General features: G+C 40.9%; 1 protein-coding gene across 3 annotated transcripts in view; it reads left to right on the forward strand.

Moving 5' to 3' along the window:
- The window catches only part of zranb3 (zinc finger, RAN-binding domain containing 3), a 77,384-nt gene that overhangs the window by 35,961 nt on the left and 23,297 nt on the right, over nt 1-18,126 (forward strand). For all 3 annotated transcript variants that reach the window (XM_051428381.1, XM_051428382.1, XM_051428383.1), the window contains exons 12-15: nt 560-733; nt 2,595-3,075; nt 8,687-8,986; nt 13,816-13,970. In XM_051428381.1, the coding sequence (XP_051284341.1) occupies nt 560-733; nt 2,595-3,075; nt 8,687-8,986; nt 13,816-13,970 (1,110 nt within the window). The remainder of the gene's footprint in view (nt 1-559; nt 734-2,594; nt 3,076-8,686; nt 8,987-13,815; nt 13,971-18,126) is intronic.

Consider the following 18,126-nt stretch of genomic DNA (forward strand, 5'->3'; position numbering starts at 1 on the left):
GGGGGAAAAATATGCTAAGCAATTGTTCTGTTACTCGTTCCACCAATTAAGCATGCAGTGGTGTCGTATTTAGTTTGAATTATAAATCACTGGAAAAACTCTATATGCCTAATTAATCAACTTCAGTGAATGTGCTCTCATATTGAGCTTGTACTGCTCAGCCGATCTATGGAGAATAAAGTAGCAGCTCATAACACATACAACAACTGCTTAAATTTCATTTTATTATCTGTTGCAGTACGTGTCTGTCTACTGAGATATTTAGCGTTATATGCTGTATGCATGCATGAATAAACTTAGAAGCATTAGTGAAATTTATTTCCATGTGAGAACAGGCTTTGTGGATTTACGTTAATAATCACAGATGTCAAGATTTGTAATTAAAGCTGAATTATTCAAATAATATTTTGCTCCTGTCCATGATACTGCTCATTACAGAACATGTGTGACTTGTGAAAAAAGAAAATTATTTCAACCACACCATCATCAAGTTTGATGGTGAAACTGAACAGAAGAAAAACAGAAAACTACAGTGCTCTGAATGTCCCACGTCCTTCAGGAAACGGTGACAGGCAGCACGCTGAATGGGAGGAAGGAGTATCTGAAGGCCGACGAGGGCGACAAGGACAAGTGGGAGTTCCTTAACTTTGCTGATGCTTGGACACCAAGTGAGATGGCGCTGCAGCTGGAGGGAAACATGGGAAATGTCAAAGATGACTTATTCTTCACTCATGTGAGTCAGACGGAGGAATGAATCAGAAACATCAGCAGTGAAGGATTGTTTTATTAGACCGTTTTTTAAAAATGTCATTCAAAAACACAAACAGATTAATTCAGTTGCTAATTTTCACCCCCAGTCATCAGGCAAATTGCAGTATACAGTATACAGAGGCGGCTGTGGCTCTGGAGGTAGAGAGCAGGTCGATCCCCGGCTTCTTCCACATGCATGTCGGAGTTAAGATACTGAATTGCTCCTGATGCTGTGCATTGGTGTATAAATGAATGAATTACATCCCGTTTGTGATGGCCTTTGTCATCACTGTATGAATGTGTATGAATGGGTGAATGTGGCATGTAGTGTACAGCACTGTAAGTGGTGTAGAGACTAAAAAGGCGCTATATAAGTACAGTCATTAGGGATTACAAAACACGTTTCAGACGTTCTGATACAAGGAGGAAGAAAGTTACATTTTTTGGTAGCTGTTATAGAGAAGGCTGCTTTCTGTATTTAGGACCTTGGAAAAAGAACAATGTCACTCATAACAAGGGACCTTGTCGCTCCAGTGATGTTCTCTGAGAGGAGCTTAATAAAGTCCTCAAAGGGGAAAGAGTGACTAATTCTATAAATGAAACATACTTATATACATATATAATATTACAGTTTTTAAAACTGTGATGACATTTGGAGTGGAGTAACCATGGTAATGTTGAGATTTCCAGTCCAAGCGTTTCAAGGCTTTTTTTTTTTTTTCTTTTAAATAGATGCAGTAATTGAGAAAGAACACAAGAGTTAATCTGAATTTAAATAATGATGATGGATACGTCTGAGGTTTGTAAGATTAAATCTGTGTTTCTTCATGTAATTTCTCATAGAAACTTACATACAGTAACTCAATAATGAGAAGTCAAATATCCTCTAAAGCCAAGAGAGTTTAATCAGTTTATTCATTATTCAGTGTGCATTGTTAGTGACTACCTTGTATTTGACAGTAATGTAAAACAGAACATAGAGAAATCCAAAAGTATAGTAACCACAAATGTCTCACTGACACACATTGATATCAATTGGGAACAAAAAACATATCTGTCTCTCTGCTCACAGCATTTCACAAACAAACCTTCCTGTAAACTCACTTTTGCCCTCTGTGGTGTAAATGTGAGAAGTTGCTCCCGTAAGCTAAACTTGATGACATGTGATAATTTGCACTAAAAATTATCTGACTGTTGTGACAATGTGAGAAAGTATGATGTTTCTGACAGTTGGCTGCATGTGAAGATTTACACAGTAACCACACTGATGAACATGGCTGTGAGTCCTACAGATCCTTAGAAAGGCGTGTGAATCTATTTTGGTCACCTAAGCAAAGTCGATGCATCATTGGGCACTTAAACATATAGCAACTAATAAATACTGTAATCAGTAACTCAGTGACAGGTCTGCACACATGGTACTAGTGGGAACATTATTTATTGACTTTGATGGCATGAGGAGAAAAGTTTTATATGTTTATCACACTTGCACATTATGTTTAAGGTACAGTGGATTACGGTTGGAATTCGGCCTGTTGTAAGAGCTATGCAACATTTATTCGATGACTAGTTGTTTTAGTAGCAAACATTTTTTGAAAAGGATGTTACTGTCGGACTGCCGAAGAGATAAAAGGCTTTTCTGTGGCTGTTCATTATTAGTCATCAGGTAGTTTTCATTTTTCTTTTCAACTTAGTATCAGAAAATGTTGCTTTGTATTTTTATCAAAGAACAAAATCTGCCTTGTGACATTGTAACAATGCTATGTTACTTTATCAGTTATGTAACAAATGTTAACTGTGTGCTGTAATGACAAGCTAACATGAGCTTCCATCTTTTTCCTTAGTGTGAGAAAGAGAAGCAGCACGACATCCGTTCCTTCTTCTCCCCGAGCGCCAGCAAGGAGAAGAAGAGGAAGAGAACAGATAATGAAAAAACATCTCCCTCCGTCTCCTCAGAGACGACTGCTGCACCAGCTGGCAGTGGAACAAACTCGGAAAAAAGAGAGGAGAAGAAAGAAAAGTCCTGCTCCCAAACCTGCGCCACACCCGACCAGGACTTCTCCCCCCAGCTGAAGAGGCTCCGGACGCCACAGCCCAGCCCAAGCCCTAGGTCCCGATACGGGGGAAAACGGAGGTCGACAGCTGGGGGGATCGGCTCCAGCAGCCCCGGCACCCTTTTCTCCCTCATGGCCCCGCGGAAACTGTCGGAGCCCGACCCTCCTACTAAGACCTGGAGCTGTGGGGCCTGCACCTACTCCAACAGCAGCCTGTTGCCTTACTGCGAGATGTGCGAGTTCCCGTGCTCTTCTTCTGCTGTTAGGTCAGGTAGGCTTAAGAAGCAAGTCATAACAAATCGTCTGATTTATCCACCCCTATTGTGTGTGTGTGTTCCACTGTTTATTCTTTTATTAATTCACAAACTTCATTTCACTGATTGCAAAACAAACTGGATTCCATTAAGAAAAAGACAACAATTCCATCATCTCTTGCTTGAAATGAAGCACCTGAAGCCGAAATCCATTCATTGCTTTATTTTCCTTCCCGTCAATATCAATCGTAGCAGTCTGTTGACATAATACTTTTGAACAGCATTACAGATTTCACCAGATGGAGATGCGTGATAGCGAAAGATGGAGGCAGGCTTGCCAGAGTCTGAAATAGCTCTGCTCGGAGAATATTGTCTGTCTCGCTCTCTCTCTGCAGATGACAAGGACACAGTATAATTCTCACCTGTCAAGCTGAGAGAGAGAGAGAACAGGCGCCTACTATTGCTCCAAACGTCTCGCACAAAGTTGGGAAAAGTTGAGCTGGCTCTGGCTGATATCTCTGACAGCCTATGATTGTATCTTGCAAAAGAGAGGGGAGGGAAGTCGTTATGACCTGGCAGGCTGCAGGTCCATGCTCTTTAAATGTCTGAGATGCATCAGATCAGCTCAGAGATGACAAAAAAAAAAACTCCCAAAATTCGATGCAGTTGCAGGAGCAGTCATATTTAAGCAGCATTAGTTTTAGTGCAGGATGCTCCACTGGATTTTATAGTTGTATTGATATTATTGAGTGCTTGTAGACGAACATATATATCTACACACTTGGATCCAACTTTATCCATTCTGACAGTAAAACGCTGCAAATCAACTGAAACAATTACCACACCAACAGGTGGAGATGATTCATTACACAAAAAGCCATGACAGGCTAAGATACTGAGATGAAATAACAGTGAAGGTTCTTTGTTTGAGGCTCTTTGTTTGCTTCTTAAATACAGTTTGCTGCCTGTTCACATAAACTTTATGAAATCACGTCTTGTAACTGCTCAACAACACGACTAGGTCTTAAAGTTGAAAGGGAACAAAGTTTTTTTTTAAGGGTCAAAATTTTGAAACATGCTCATTAATTAACAACAGTTGACTCATGTCAGAATGGTTTTGTATCAGGATTACTCATAACCTCTGGCCCTTTGGCTGCCAATATCTGAGTGGATGTTTTTTAAGGTTTTTATATTGAATGTTCAAATCAAAATGACTTGCTTAATTAGAAAACATGCCATCACCTCTAAAACTTACTAATTAAGTTTGAGCTGCACACAAACAGAAATGTAGAAGACAACTTTTGTATTTTGAGGAGAAGTTACTTGCTAACTATTTCTCACAAGTAATAAAAACAAGCTTCAGATGTATAAGGCTAGCTTTTTCCCCCTGCTTCCAGTGATTATGCTAAGCTAAGCTTGCAATGAACTATTGGTTACTACTGTTGCCCAACACCTTAGGACATTTCATCCAGTGAAAACTTTTCTATATGGTTGTCTTTTACTTCACTAACATCCTTCTCTGTAGTAGAAAGCAGCCAAGGTGTTAGGATGCAAAAAGTGCATGAATCTCAATTAGGATGATTATTTTACCCATAAACAAATATACAGTACATATGCTTAATCCAGTATGACATGTTGCAAAATTAATATTTAGTCCATAACACATTCAGGTTCTCAGCGGTCTGTATTAATGACTCTCAAGTCCCTTTATGCTAATACGGGATCTATATTTAGTGTAAGTAAATATTGGCCATGCTGAAGGTGTGTTTGCAGCTCAGTCCACTGGAAGTGATGATGGTGCACTTAAAACACACACAGTTCAAATAACCAGTACCTCAGCCTTTGAGCAGCACAAAAACACACACCCACACACTCACCCACACGCATATTTTTTAACAGAATTCACCCCCCATTTCATGCTCAGCTGCAGCAGATGCTTGATAACTATTCAGCAATCACACTCTCTTCTTTGTCACAAGCGCCACTCTGCATTCACAGCAGCAGGCTGTGTCAGCTCGCTAGACGGGGGAATTTAACAACCTGCTAAATTTGTAAATGACAGACTGTGCTGAAAAATAACAACTGTATTTATGGAGATATCTCTCAACTTGGCAGTGCAATCCTCAGCTTGTGAAAATGTAAGAAAATAATCAGGTCAGAGCCTATAGTATGACATTAGAGATGTTATCCCTTCAAGAGCAACAATTTCTCACAATGGCTGTAAAGAAAGTTGTGACGCTGTGTCACAGGTTGTGTCAGTTGTATAAAGACACTATGCAGAGAATCACTTAATACCCACACATGATGCAAGGACATCAAGGCTTTATATTTAAAGTAAAGGAACAGAAGAAGTATCATAGGCATTTGGCATTCACTGTCTGTGGATTTGAGCAGCAGGCAAAAATACAGCAAGAGAGCAGCTGTAGGGGAAGAATAGTCAGCACGCAGAAGGATATTGGTCTGTCGTACCATGAGGCGTTTGTACCAGAATGAAAATGCACGATATGAGAAGAAAGACTTTTATGATTCGATGGGAAGTATTGAAGCTTTTTGTGGAAAACAGAAATGCAAGGTTAGAGCTGGCTACAAAATGTCAAAGTGGCAAATTGACCCTTTGCCGAGTCCCTTCCCTTAGCTACTGTTGCTGCGTCTCTAAAGCTTTCCACCCTAGAAGTGCACATGCAGTTTGCAGTGATAACGGCGGTAGGTTTACCACTCAAAATTCATACTAATTTACATACAATGAGTCTTCAGTTTCACCCAAGTAAACAAAAACAGCTTCTCATTTCTGGCCGACCACTGTTGAGTATGTGGGCGGAGATGACAACGTATGCTTGAAGTTACTGAGAGTTACAAGTCCCAAACAAAAGTCAGCATCCTCGCTAGTTCATCAAACATCTAAATAAAGGAGCAGCATTGTTCTTGAACGCTACACTATCTTAGGCAACGTGTTTGGCAGGAGTTGCTGTAGTGTTAACTTTGCCATTCCAAACAAAAAGCAGGACAGAGCCGCTAACATTAGCCTAAACTAAACTCTGATACAGCATCTTGGTTCTCATGCAGGGCAGGGCCAATTTCTAAACTGTGAGTCTTTCTAATGTACTTAGGTATTGACTACAGGCCTGCCATGCCTAGCTACGGTTGCTAAGCTCAGAATAATCAATTGTTTTCCAGTTGAGGGGTTTAGGGAGTGGTAAATTGTGAAATATATTTTGAAATGTCTTTATTGGGAAGCTGTGGTTGTTTTGGGACGTTCTGAGAATATTCAAGTTGGAATTTCTGTAGGTGGCACACTTTTCTTTATTTGTGCAGCCATGATGGCCATCGCTTCTCATATTTACCACAGAAAATGACTTCCTGAGCTGCAGGGAGGGGAACCTACCAAATTCAGCTTTCATTAATTGGACACAAATTGAATCACTGTTGTGCTATATCGTCTGTAATCAAGAACAGTTTTTAATCAAGCTGTCATGGATTATAACCTCCTTTATGTGACAGGGTTTGGCATCTCAGGTGGGTTAGTCTGAACAATTTCCTGAAGTTGATTTAGCACCAGTAAACAACCAGACAGCTTCTGCTAAACCATTTTCAGGTTGAATCGGTGGTGCCGAGTTCCTGTGTTTGCAGCTTTTTCAGGCCGAGAGCGTGGGCACAGTTCAGTCCTTCAGCTCTTTCACCGGCAGACCAGCAATTTGTCTCTCAGCACCTACTGTGAAAGATGTATACAGGAAGAGGGCAATTTGGTTATCTCCTGGCTCTCTACACCTCTCAGCTAACACTCTATCCTTGTCCTGTTTTTTTTTTTTACAGATTTTTATCATGTAGCAACAAAGTCCGGTCGAACAGTTTGAAATCATACAGTATTTGAGGACCCAGTACTTTCCCCTTCTTTGTCACAGGCTGCAGCTGTTTCACTCCCTGCAGACTGCAGTAAAAGCTTTTCCTGTTTTATTCAACTACTGGAGTGTGGTGTTTTTCATGTGAATCCTCATAAGCTTATGCCGTTGGCTCACGTGTACGATCACATGCTCTTTGAATGTGTGTAGTAGTACGATTGTGTGCCGGGGTTTGAGACTCTATTTTGGAATCTTATCAAGCCACTACAGACATAATGGGGCCCTGATTGGGGGGAAAACAAGGGGGTTGACTGGTAAAGTCGAGGCACGGCCCTGTAGGATTTCCCCGTTAACATCTTCCTCGGTGGGGACAGCTTAACACAAATTGAGCCGTCTCTCCGCGGTCTCGCTCGGCTTGTTAGTGAAGGGGGGCAGCGGTGGGGCCAGGAGCCCGGAGACTCAGATGACATTTGAGGGAGCCGACTAGAGGCTGGCCTTTTGAAGAAACAAGCCACAGAGAGGCAGGATCACTAATTAGCCCTCTGCGTCCCCGAGTCTCACAACTTACTGTCTTGTTAGATTTCACACCTCAAGTTCAACAAATAATGTGAAAGGATATGATTTAAATTTAACTAGGAAAGTAGGGAAAGGAAATTGTATAGCACTTCTGTAGAAGAACTTCTGTTCAGACTGAAAGTGATATTTGCTTATGAATAATTGTTTTCTTGTCTTTAGCAGCTTATCTGTCTGTTAACTTCACCTTAATAAACATCAGTACTGCCAAACCCTCAGTTTATGAGGGCGGCAGGGCCTCAGAACACCTCTAACACCACTTAAAAGTAAAGATTTAAAATAATGTGGAGTCTGTGAATGGCAATGGCATAATCCTTGCTTTCCATTAACATTTTTGTGGCTTAGATTTCTGCTTGACCTTCACAGAATTACAACGTTCGGCATGAATGAAAATCACATGAATGGTTTAAGAGTGGTACTGCGGAACAAGCTTGATAGCCAGCGTACAAGGTGCCGTAAGCTGCTTCTTTAAAGCAAGAAATGCGTTTGGCAGGCCGCCACTATCAGCTGTTGAGTACCGTTCACTGTGCCCGGCTGGAGTGCTGCACAGATGCAGCAATCGCTGGCAATTATTTTGTTTAGGTTTGATTGCACATGATGCAGGCAGGCAATTAACAAAACAATGTGACACAAACATAATTCATTCTCCCTGCAAATTATATTGGCTGTTTGATCCCAGAGCTGGTTGAAAGAAGGGAAGGGGTGGCAGGTGTTCCATCTGCAGCTTTCTGCTTCACTGCCAAAATGCTGTTGAGCAAGGATCTAAAGACTAAAAATGTCCTCAGCAGTGTAGACCTTCAGCTAGTGGTCAGTATGTAGCAACCAGCCAACTGCCCAGAATAGATAATAACGATTTAAAAAAAAAGAAAACCTATATCAGAAAATGTTTCATGTGCACTACAAATGTGTAAAAATGTACATCCTCCTAAAGAGTTGGGTGTGTTACATTCTACTACATCCCTGCTTATGTCTTCCCTTTTTACACAATCACATCTTCTAAAATTGTCAGTAGAGGACTTATGATAGCTAATAACATCACTAATGAGCCATATTGAGTTTTACTTTCGTGTCAGAAGTCATTTTGTCACACTGTCACACTCTTCAGATGATGGATATCTCGCCAGGGAATGAAACTCTTCAAAGTCTGATTACACTGTGCAACTCGGCCAATAAAGTAATCTTCATCTTTCTCTCCCTCCCTCTTTCTCTGCTGGCTCAGAGCCACCCAGGCCTCAGCAACCCCCCTCGACCGAGCGGGACCAGGAATCCGTCGTCCTCTCCAGCTCCGACAGCGAGCCAGAGCTCAGCCGGGGAAAAGCCCAGCCTCCAAAATCGCGCAAAGACAAACAGAGCGAGGAGGAGGAGGAGGAGGAGGAGGATGAGCCTCCGAAAGACAAACAGAAACTAGGAGAAGCAGAGGAGGAGGACAAGCGGCAGCTCAAAGGCAAACAATCAGCGGGAGAGCGAGGCGACAACGTCGCTGGCGGTGGCAGCCGCCTCCCTCCTGACCACACACAGGGTAATCCCACCTGCAATCTTCTCCTTTTCATATCTAGGGAAATTGGCTGGTGCCGCATTGTCACCTGCCCATATAATGCTATTTAATATCATCACTTCAAACCAATAAGGGACTATATCTCATTCCATATGTGGCTGGGCATTATTATTCTTACTATTATTAGTGTCTAGTTGGGGATATTGCCTATTTCTGCACTCAGGACGGAGTTATTGAGTAAAACCTCACTAATCTCCAGAGTACAGCTTGTTGAAACGAGACCTGCTTGGAGCACCAAAACACACACCAGGTTTAAGGGTCAATCGCTGTCCACTAGGCAACTGAAGAGCGTCTGATTGGCTGTTTTTTTAATAAAGTGGTCTAATTACATAAAAAGGCACAAGTTCCCTCCTGACACCAACTTATCCTTGAAACACAACCTGCTTTCCCCGTCCACTCTGGTTATATGTGTACATGTCTGCAGGATGTCTCTGAGGGATGTGAAGAAACAAATTCCCAATTACACAGTGTGTAATATTGCAAATTAAGACCTCTGTGTTCAAGTACTTGTGTCTCAAAGGGATACGCAAAGCAATAAATTGCGCTAATTACAAAGAACTAATTACACCGTGTGCAATATGAAGAGCTCTAAAAAAATTGCCAGACTAGCAGAGTCTAAGAAAAGCCTGTGACCTGGGTGTTGCCTCTGAAAGTGTGTAGACATTTTGGGGCAGAGTTATTGAAGGATGAAACTGAGCTGATAGCAGAGCAGGGCTTCTTTTAAAGCTCCTTTGTAGAATACTTAACATAGGAAGGAACACAAACCATTTAGGTTTTAACAGGCAAGCTATCAACCCCTATTACCCTTTAACACCCCTAGATCAGTGTGCAACAACTTGGCAGATTCCTGTCCTTTCCGAGCCACACACACACACACATACACACACTTTGACATCTATTAGTAGCCAGAGATTGTCGAGTGGTTAATTTCCCGTCTCTGTAGCTACCCATGCCCCCCAACGGTCTAGGATTGAATCCCACTGCAGCTTCCCCTGCAGTGCCTTCTGTACTCTGTGCCCCCCCTCTACTCTCAGGCAAAAAAAATACTAAAGGTGAGCGAAAGGCCTGCTTTCTTTTTTTTTTTTTTTTTAAAACACCTCTATTTAGAGCGGCTCTAGGGGAGAGATAAAAGCTTCACTGTCGATCAGAAATGGCAGCACTAAAGAGACACTGCTGGATGCCAACTTGGCCCCCACCACCCCCTTTAGACATGTACCTTTCCCTGGAGACAACTCTCTCTCTCTCTATCTATCTATCTAGCTATCTAGCTATCTAGCTATCTGTCTAGCTATGTGTCTGTCTAGCTATGTGTCCAGCCTTCTGTTGTTTTATTATTATTTACAATATCTGTCTGTCTGTCTGCCTGCCTGCCTGCCTTCCTGCCTGCCTATCTGTCTACCTATCCCGTTTGTGGTCAGACAGTTTGTTAGTCACACGCCGTTGCCAGTCTGTCTCAGTCAGCGTGGGTTTAGTATGAAACACAGCGGTTGTCCAATAAAAGTGACCTATGGGGTCAGGAGCGGAGCCTAATGATTTTCCTCTACCTGCCCGTGGTTTTAGAAGGCAAACCGCAGAGCTGTCGGCCGCCCACATCTCTTGATTGCTCTGAGATTACTTTCCTCACAGCACAGACAGGCAATCACTCCTCCTTCACCTCACTGTCTCTCTCTCCTTACTGTCTGTCGCTCCATCTATCTGCATGACCCAAACATTCAAACAAGGAAACGTGTTTCTTTTTGGATGTTAGTTCAAACGTTGCAGCAGCATCAGCTGCACCAAACCTCTTCATACTTGAAGTGCGCAGATAGAATTTTTTTTTTTTCTTTATATCTTTTGTTTCGATCCTGCAGAAGATGAGATGACTCAGTCCAATTAGGCGTTGTTTTCTTTCTCTCGCAGTAAAATAACAGATAAATCCCTTGGGGTGTTTTGAAGGCACTGTTCATACTGTGTAAGTGACAGTCTAATAAGACGGCTTTGTAAGATGAATTGCCCCCATCGTATAAATGGCCCACTTAATGCAGCTGGCGCGTTCCGCCACTGCAAACAGGGGAAGGGGGGAAAAAAACTGCTTACAACAAATATAGGGTGCACATTGCAGAGCTGCTAGGTTTCATTACAGAGGCAGAAGGACAGATAGATGGGACTTTGTGAAATGTTTGTGTCCTAAAAATGTTTGGGTTCTCGGTTTGTGGCGCTGCACAATGCTTCCGTCTGGTCATCTTGGTATTTTCAGACACAAAGTGTCCCATTCCAGCTGAAGCCAGGGTGAGATTAGAACAGCTTGTACCAGACCCGGGGAAATTGCACCTATGAGGACAGCAAACATAAAAATGAAAGATATGGACATTGTACAGGACGGGTCAAAGAGAAATATTGACTTATCAGCACGGTCTCACCTTGAAACAAAAAAAGTTTGAACATCAACTTCCATCACAAATAAAAGATGAGAGAAATCAGTGGTGGATCTACTGTAAATTCTCAAATTAAAGCCATCTGTGCAGGAAGTGCTGAGTTTCATTTAAGTTAGCTTCAAAAGGAGCAAAGTAGAAGTGACTGAAATGAATTAGTGAATGAAAACAGTATTTGTGTAAAAATGTCAAACTCAGAGCAGCGTGGTGAGTACGACATAACTCTGCTGTTGTACTGATGGAATTACTGTTGTGGAAATACTCATCAAGACAACAGGTAAATTAGGAATAACAGCCTGTCTCTAATACGCACCCAATTCTCTCTGCAATTGCAGTAAAAAACATTTATTGAAGTCAGTCCTTTAGTACAATTTTAAGGCACTTAAGGCTACTTTAAGAATTATACCTTTTACTCCGTTAACTAAAGGTAGCCTGTGAAGTTTTTACCACTAGTACCACTATGGAGCCATGTTATTATGAGTGAGTGCTCTTTTTCTCTGTAGTGTTGGTTACATTGGTGTGTTAATGTAGGACCTCGCCACTCATAAGAAAAGGTGTTTGAAAAGATATGTTTAGAGGGCCTTTAATATCTTGCTGATATCAGTTCAGAGTAGTTTCTATTAAAGTCTGTGCACATTTGGGTTGACAACCGAAACATTGTTTGATTCAGGCTCACCTTTAAAGCATGATGGGAGGGAGGGTCTTTGTTCCAGCGTGTTCTTCTGTCACTCCCAGTGTTTCAGTACAAAAGCTCATTCTGTCCCATAACCACCAGAGACCTGGTGCAGGTACATGGCAGCACCTGTTTGATGGAAACCCTCTTGTCACAGATATCAGCCTGTGTCAGTATTTTCCCCCATTAGCAAGCCAAATGGACACACACACCCATCCTCACGAACACACACACACACACACGGACAAGGCAGACAACTGGCCATGCGAAGTGATTTAAGGCAAGTATTATCAGAGTGTTATAGGTCATTGTCTAAATGAAGCGTGGTCGAGCAGCGGCGGTCTCATTTCCACCGCCTGACCTTTTCTTGCTAGATGCTGGCAGGATGAGCGAGCTACATAGCTGACATTAATGACTCGCTCCCTCTCTTCTCTTTCTCTGTTTCTCTCCATCTGTGACTGTCATTTTATCACTCTCTCTCTCTCTCTCTCTCTCTCTCGCGCTCTCTCACTTTCGCTGTCTCGCTGCGTTTCCATCCTGTTGTTCAGCAAATTCTTGAGTGAGCTTGTGAAAAATAAATTGGGAGGTTTCTGTCAAAGAAATGGGCCTTCCATGTAGCTGCAAAGTATTACACCACATTTAAGTAATAGTTCAGCATTTTGGGCAGTATCCTTATTTGCTTTTATTCTGAGAGGAATCAGTGGATTCAACCTTGGTGAACTTTGATATGCAAATTTGCAACCGCTGACACATAGCAAGTTACCTTGAATGGAGAAACCAAAACAGAAGAGGCTATAATTGCTCATTAGCTGTGTAGCACAATCCACTTTTATTAATATAACCTGCAAAGGAAAGAAAATAGCTATAAAGAAATAAATTGTACAAATATGTCTCATGAATAAACCAATGTGTTTGCTAACTGACAGCAAGCTAGCTAGTTCGGAGAGCCGTTATGACCTTGATTGTGGCCGACTAGTGCAACAGTGGGCTAGTGTGTTAGCAGTTAGCCAGCCAGCTACAGTAGTTATTTCGCTGCTCTTATAACAACAGTATGTGCATACAATATATTGCAGCTGTCCTGTGAGAACCATGTATGTCTCAAATGTCTCACAATCAGCCTCGTATTGTGGCAATGCATTTTTCAGATAGATGTTAAAATCATTGAATCAAGATCGAAGATACTAGTCATTTTAAGCACTTATATTTTGATATTTTGCCAACATTATGTTACTAGAACGCCATATTCGTCTGTGCTGGAAAATCTTCTTCCATTTATTAAAAAGGGTCTGCTCTTACTGCTTTTAGACCTCCACATGCTGGTTGTTATATCAGCTAGTGGCAGAAAATAAAAAATTTATTTTCTATTTATATGAAAATGTCAAAGATAATTACTTAAACACTTTCATTTCAGATTCTAAAATCAAGTGTTTGAAAGCAATAAACTTAAATATAAGGTTGTTGGGTTTTTTTTTTTTCAAACATGTGCTGTCTATGCATACACATTTAAATGATCTGCTACAAATGTCATATCTTCTCAATATTGTGCTGTGTATAATAAATCTCTAAAGCTGCTGGAGTTTAATGTCTCTGCTAGTCATTGCATCTGCAGAAGAGCAAACAGAGGTACCAATAAAGCTGTGAAAGCCAATAATGAGTCAATAATATATACTCAGTGAGATATTACTCAGCCTCTTCCTCTCTCCCTGCAGACCAGAGAGCAGCGGTGCGTCTGTCTTCTGCTGCTGATGCTAATGACCATGATGAGGGCAATGATGGAGATGACGCCAGCACCTCCCATCCCGTCTACCCGGGCTTGCAGTTCTGCGCCAGCCAGTACACAGACCGAATATATCTTTACTCCAAGGTACCGCAGCCTGTGTGGAGCATGTGATTGTGCATATTGGATAATGGTTAGACTCGGCTCATAAGGGCACCGGAGATATGTTACTAATGATTTTTTCTGAATAGATGGTTCGGTAAGAGGGAGTGTTGTAATGCCTGTACCTCAAAGTGTGTGACTGCGGAGTGTTAACTGTGTGCTGCAGTCAATAGCAGCATGGTGGCTGTGTTACATCAAGACTTTTTTAAGGCAAAACTTCCTAGATTCTGTAAAATATTGTATTAATTAAAAACTACAATAATAGCATTATCCCATAAGATATACATTGCCTTTATATACAGTCTATCTGTGACTGCCGCCATACATTGCCAAAGAATTACCCTGCGTGCACATATTTATAAACGTCTGCGCCATCAATAACTAACATCAGCAGGGAGTTTTTCCATTGTACAGTATCAAAACCTTCACTTTTCCTTCAGTAAACTGCATTATTGTGTGGGGGGAAAAACTAGCATGTCTGCGGTATTTGAAGTTGGGGGGGGAAAACAAAAGAAAATACCACATTGAGAATACTTTTTTTCCTGTTTTTCATATAAAACATGCACAATGGCTGATATCATCATACGTTTTTAATCTTATTACATTTTATTTCTGCAGCTGTTTGATGCTAAAGTGCAAACCTGTCTCTTGCAGCTTTAACTGTCAGCAAACAGGAGGACTTCTTACTTTCTAAATTAAAGTCAGAAGTGTCTGATGTAATCATTGTTATTTCAGATCCCAAGGCATTAAGAATAAGTCAAACCCAAAGGGCATGTAGAGGTTTGATACCCACTCGATGTTTTGTTCCTTGCCAGCTTGTTCCTGTTGTATTCAACTGAACAGTGAACGAAACATAATTAATTTCTTTTCTTGAGCGGGAAGTCTCAATGAGATCGAGATCTCTTTATCAAGATAGAGCCGCAAACAACAATACAGTTATAAAAAAAAATAAGAGACATGCAGTTCTTTCACATTTTGCCAATTAGCATAGAGGACATTATGTGAGAAAACAGTAACAGAAAACATTAAGAAAGTCACAGTTCAAGAAAGTAATGTTGATTGAAAGAACTCCAAATTATTCCATTTTCAAGTTGCATGGCAACGCAAACCATCTCTGATGAACATGAAAAATATGCTATAATGTGTAATTTAGCAAAGTATAAAGAAATACTATTACTGAATAACCTTGATGCTTGATACTTACCCTGATTTCCTCCTGTCTATTACCAGAGGAACAAGAGCCTGTTTGAGTCATCTCTCTGTTTTTTTCTTCTTTCCTTTGAGATTGATCGAGGCTGTGTGGTAAAAGGGGAAAGAAAAGCTCTTCAAATCCATTCATATTCTCTGGTTCAATACAAATTAAAGGTTTAGGAATTACCAAAGGATTACCAATACGATTTAACAAGGATCCGCCCATCTTCAAGCCCTTCTTCCAACTTTTCCTCTTTCATCTGCAATCCTCCTGTATTTATCAGCACCCAGGAAGACAGACATCTAAGGATTTTATTTAATATGCTTGGTGCACAAACGATTTTCTTTTATTTATTTATATAAATTTCAAGAGGCAATCCACCAATTTTACAAATCAAGATCAAGATTAGTTTACTTTTCATGGGAAGTACCACTCAGACCATGAAAATAAACCGATATTTTACAGCAATAATCAAACAGAATTTGAGAGGCGTTATTAAGAAGGCAAACAACGTTAATAACTTAATAGCTTGCATTAACACACTGATAAGGTAAGCATCGGTGCTCTTGTATTTTTTAAAGTTATTATTTTTTTGGCCTGTGTGCCTTTATTTGACAGAGACAGCCGAGGATAGACAGGAAAGGTGGGTAGAGAGAGAGGGGATGACACGCAGCAAGGGGCCGCAGGTCGGATTCGAATCCGGGCTGCTGCAGTATATGGGTCGCCAGCTCTACCGACTGAGCTAACCGGGCGCCCGCTCTTGTATTTTTTAATGATAGAAACATCAAACCTGCTATGCTATACCACAAAGTAAGTTAACTGAAGATAACGCTGCAGGTAACTTTGAACTGCCGGTGACAGTGACCAGCAGTTAAATGACCAGTGTGTCGGATTCAGTGGCATCTGTGAAGTTACAGACTCAACCAAGCGTGTAGGAGAAACTATGGTGGCCACGCAACTCACAAACATGAAAGGGCCTGTTTAGAGCCAGTGTTTGGTTTAGATATTCTGGGCTACTCTAGCAACATGGCGGTTCAACGTGGAGGATTCGCTCCCTCTGTAGATAAACTTATTCTAAGGTAACAAGAACACAACAATTCTTATTTTTAGGTGATTATACACTAATGAAAACATACCTATGAATATTATATTTTATTTCTGACAATAGATACTCACACACTGGACCTTTTAAGGGACCAAAGCAAGGTTATATAGTGTAGTACTAAATCAGCAGTACACCTTTAATATTACTGTTTTCTGTGTTCTTACATACCTGGATCTAACAGTGTAAAACAAATGGTTGCTAAGATTGCTCAAAATATTAAACAATTGGAACACATTGCTGCTCTGTTCAAATAGTGATGAACAACAACAACAATGGTTTCAGTGACAGAGCTCTGCAGAGTGTTAGATCAGTCATAAATTTGTAGATATCCTCTAACAAGCTCCAGTCGGTTCTCTTCAAAAGAGCTGACCAAAGAAAAAGCAATAAACAACCAATCACGTTATGTTTTAAACAAACTGCAGTCAGCCGCTTGCAGAGGGCTTTCACGTGAACACTTCAGGGGTTTCGTTCAGATAATCAAATAAAATGTTCTTTCAGCTGCTTTTGGCATTGAACTTTGTGGTGCTTCCTGCTCCCTAGCAGACGAAGACAAACTATAGTTTGACCCTGGTCTGACTCTGATTACACTCCTGTGCATTCTTGGCACTCCTCTTGAGGGCCACTTGCCAACAGACCTCTGTATTGATCGGATTGTGATACTTAACGCCCTTTTGTTTCATTCATGAGGGATCAGATTCTTTCCCCACTAACGTAGATAAGAGACAAGAGGGTTTTACATAGAGAAGACCAGAGCGCTGAACTGAATCACCAATGGAATATTACCCTGACGGCAATAGACAAGTGTCATGTACGCGTGGCTGAGACGATAAGCCGTGGAGATAAATGTCCCCCGCTGTCGTTTAAATGATAAACTGTAGGAATTTGGCTGGAAAGCTGTCACACCGGGATAATCCTGGACCGGGCGTAGAATTCACACAGGGGGCCGCTCAGAGCACAATCAGAGGAAGATTTGTCACCGGGGTTTGAATGAGAAATATTGAGAGTATTAAGAATTTTATGTCCATTTTCTACACATCAAACAGTTGTTTTATTCAAGGATTCACTGTTCCTGCTCTCAGGTGGGTGGGTGGTTTGTTTCATGTCAACACCAGGAGTAGCAGATGGGTGGGGTTTACCAGGTCAGGATGATTCAGACATACATTATGTTGTGTTAAACTTACTTTAAAATCCTTTGCTGTGGCTCCATATATTGTTCATTATGTTGTAAAATGTGAAAAACCCCTAAAACAAATCAATAAATATGACACTATAAAAAAAGTAAACATAATCGTCAGGGCAATATCTATAGATGATATACATTATCTATATAATATCTGTAGAGATCAAGCAAAAGTAATGTGTGGGAAATGTTGAATATCCTAAGAAGGAAACTTCCCTGTTAGCTCAAAGTAATAGCAGGATTAGCTTTTAGCATCTAGCAATGCAAACTGTCAGAGCTTCGGCTCTTAAGAAGGCGTTGGATAGTTTTGCACAGAAATTGGTGAGGAGGAAACACCTTTGATAAAGTAAGACAGCTCAAACTGTTTTTGGCTGTTGAGTGAACATTTCTCAGGCTCCGTGATCAATGAGCAAGTGATCAATCTGACGTGCATTTAGAGTTTCGTTGTGGGACTCGGTGACAGCTGATAGAGGAGCACAGTGATGGCTATGGATGGAAAATGCATTTTCAGAGAGAAAACACACAAATGGGTGTGCAAAGCCTCTTCATGATTCAGTGTGGCTGTTAAATAATACTATAATATATATATATATATATATATATATATATATATATATATAGTATAAAATTCTTTATGGACAGTAAAGTTGTGCTTATAATGCAT

The sequence above is a fragment of the Dicentrarchus labrax genome, unplaced genomic scaffold (assembly GCF_905237075.1).
Source record: "Dicentrarchus labrax unplaced genomic scaffold, dlabrax2021, whole genome shotgun sequence".
Lineage (NCBI taxonomy): Eukaryota > Metazoa > Chordata > Actinopteri > Moronidae > Dicentrarchus > Dicentrarchus labrax.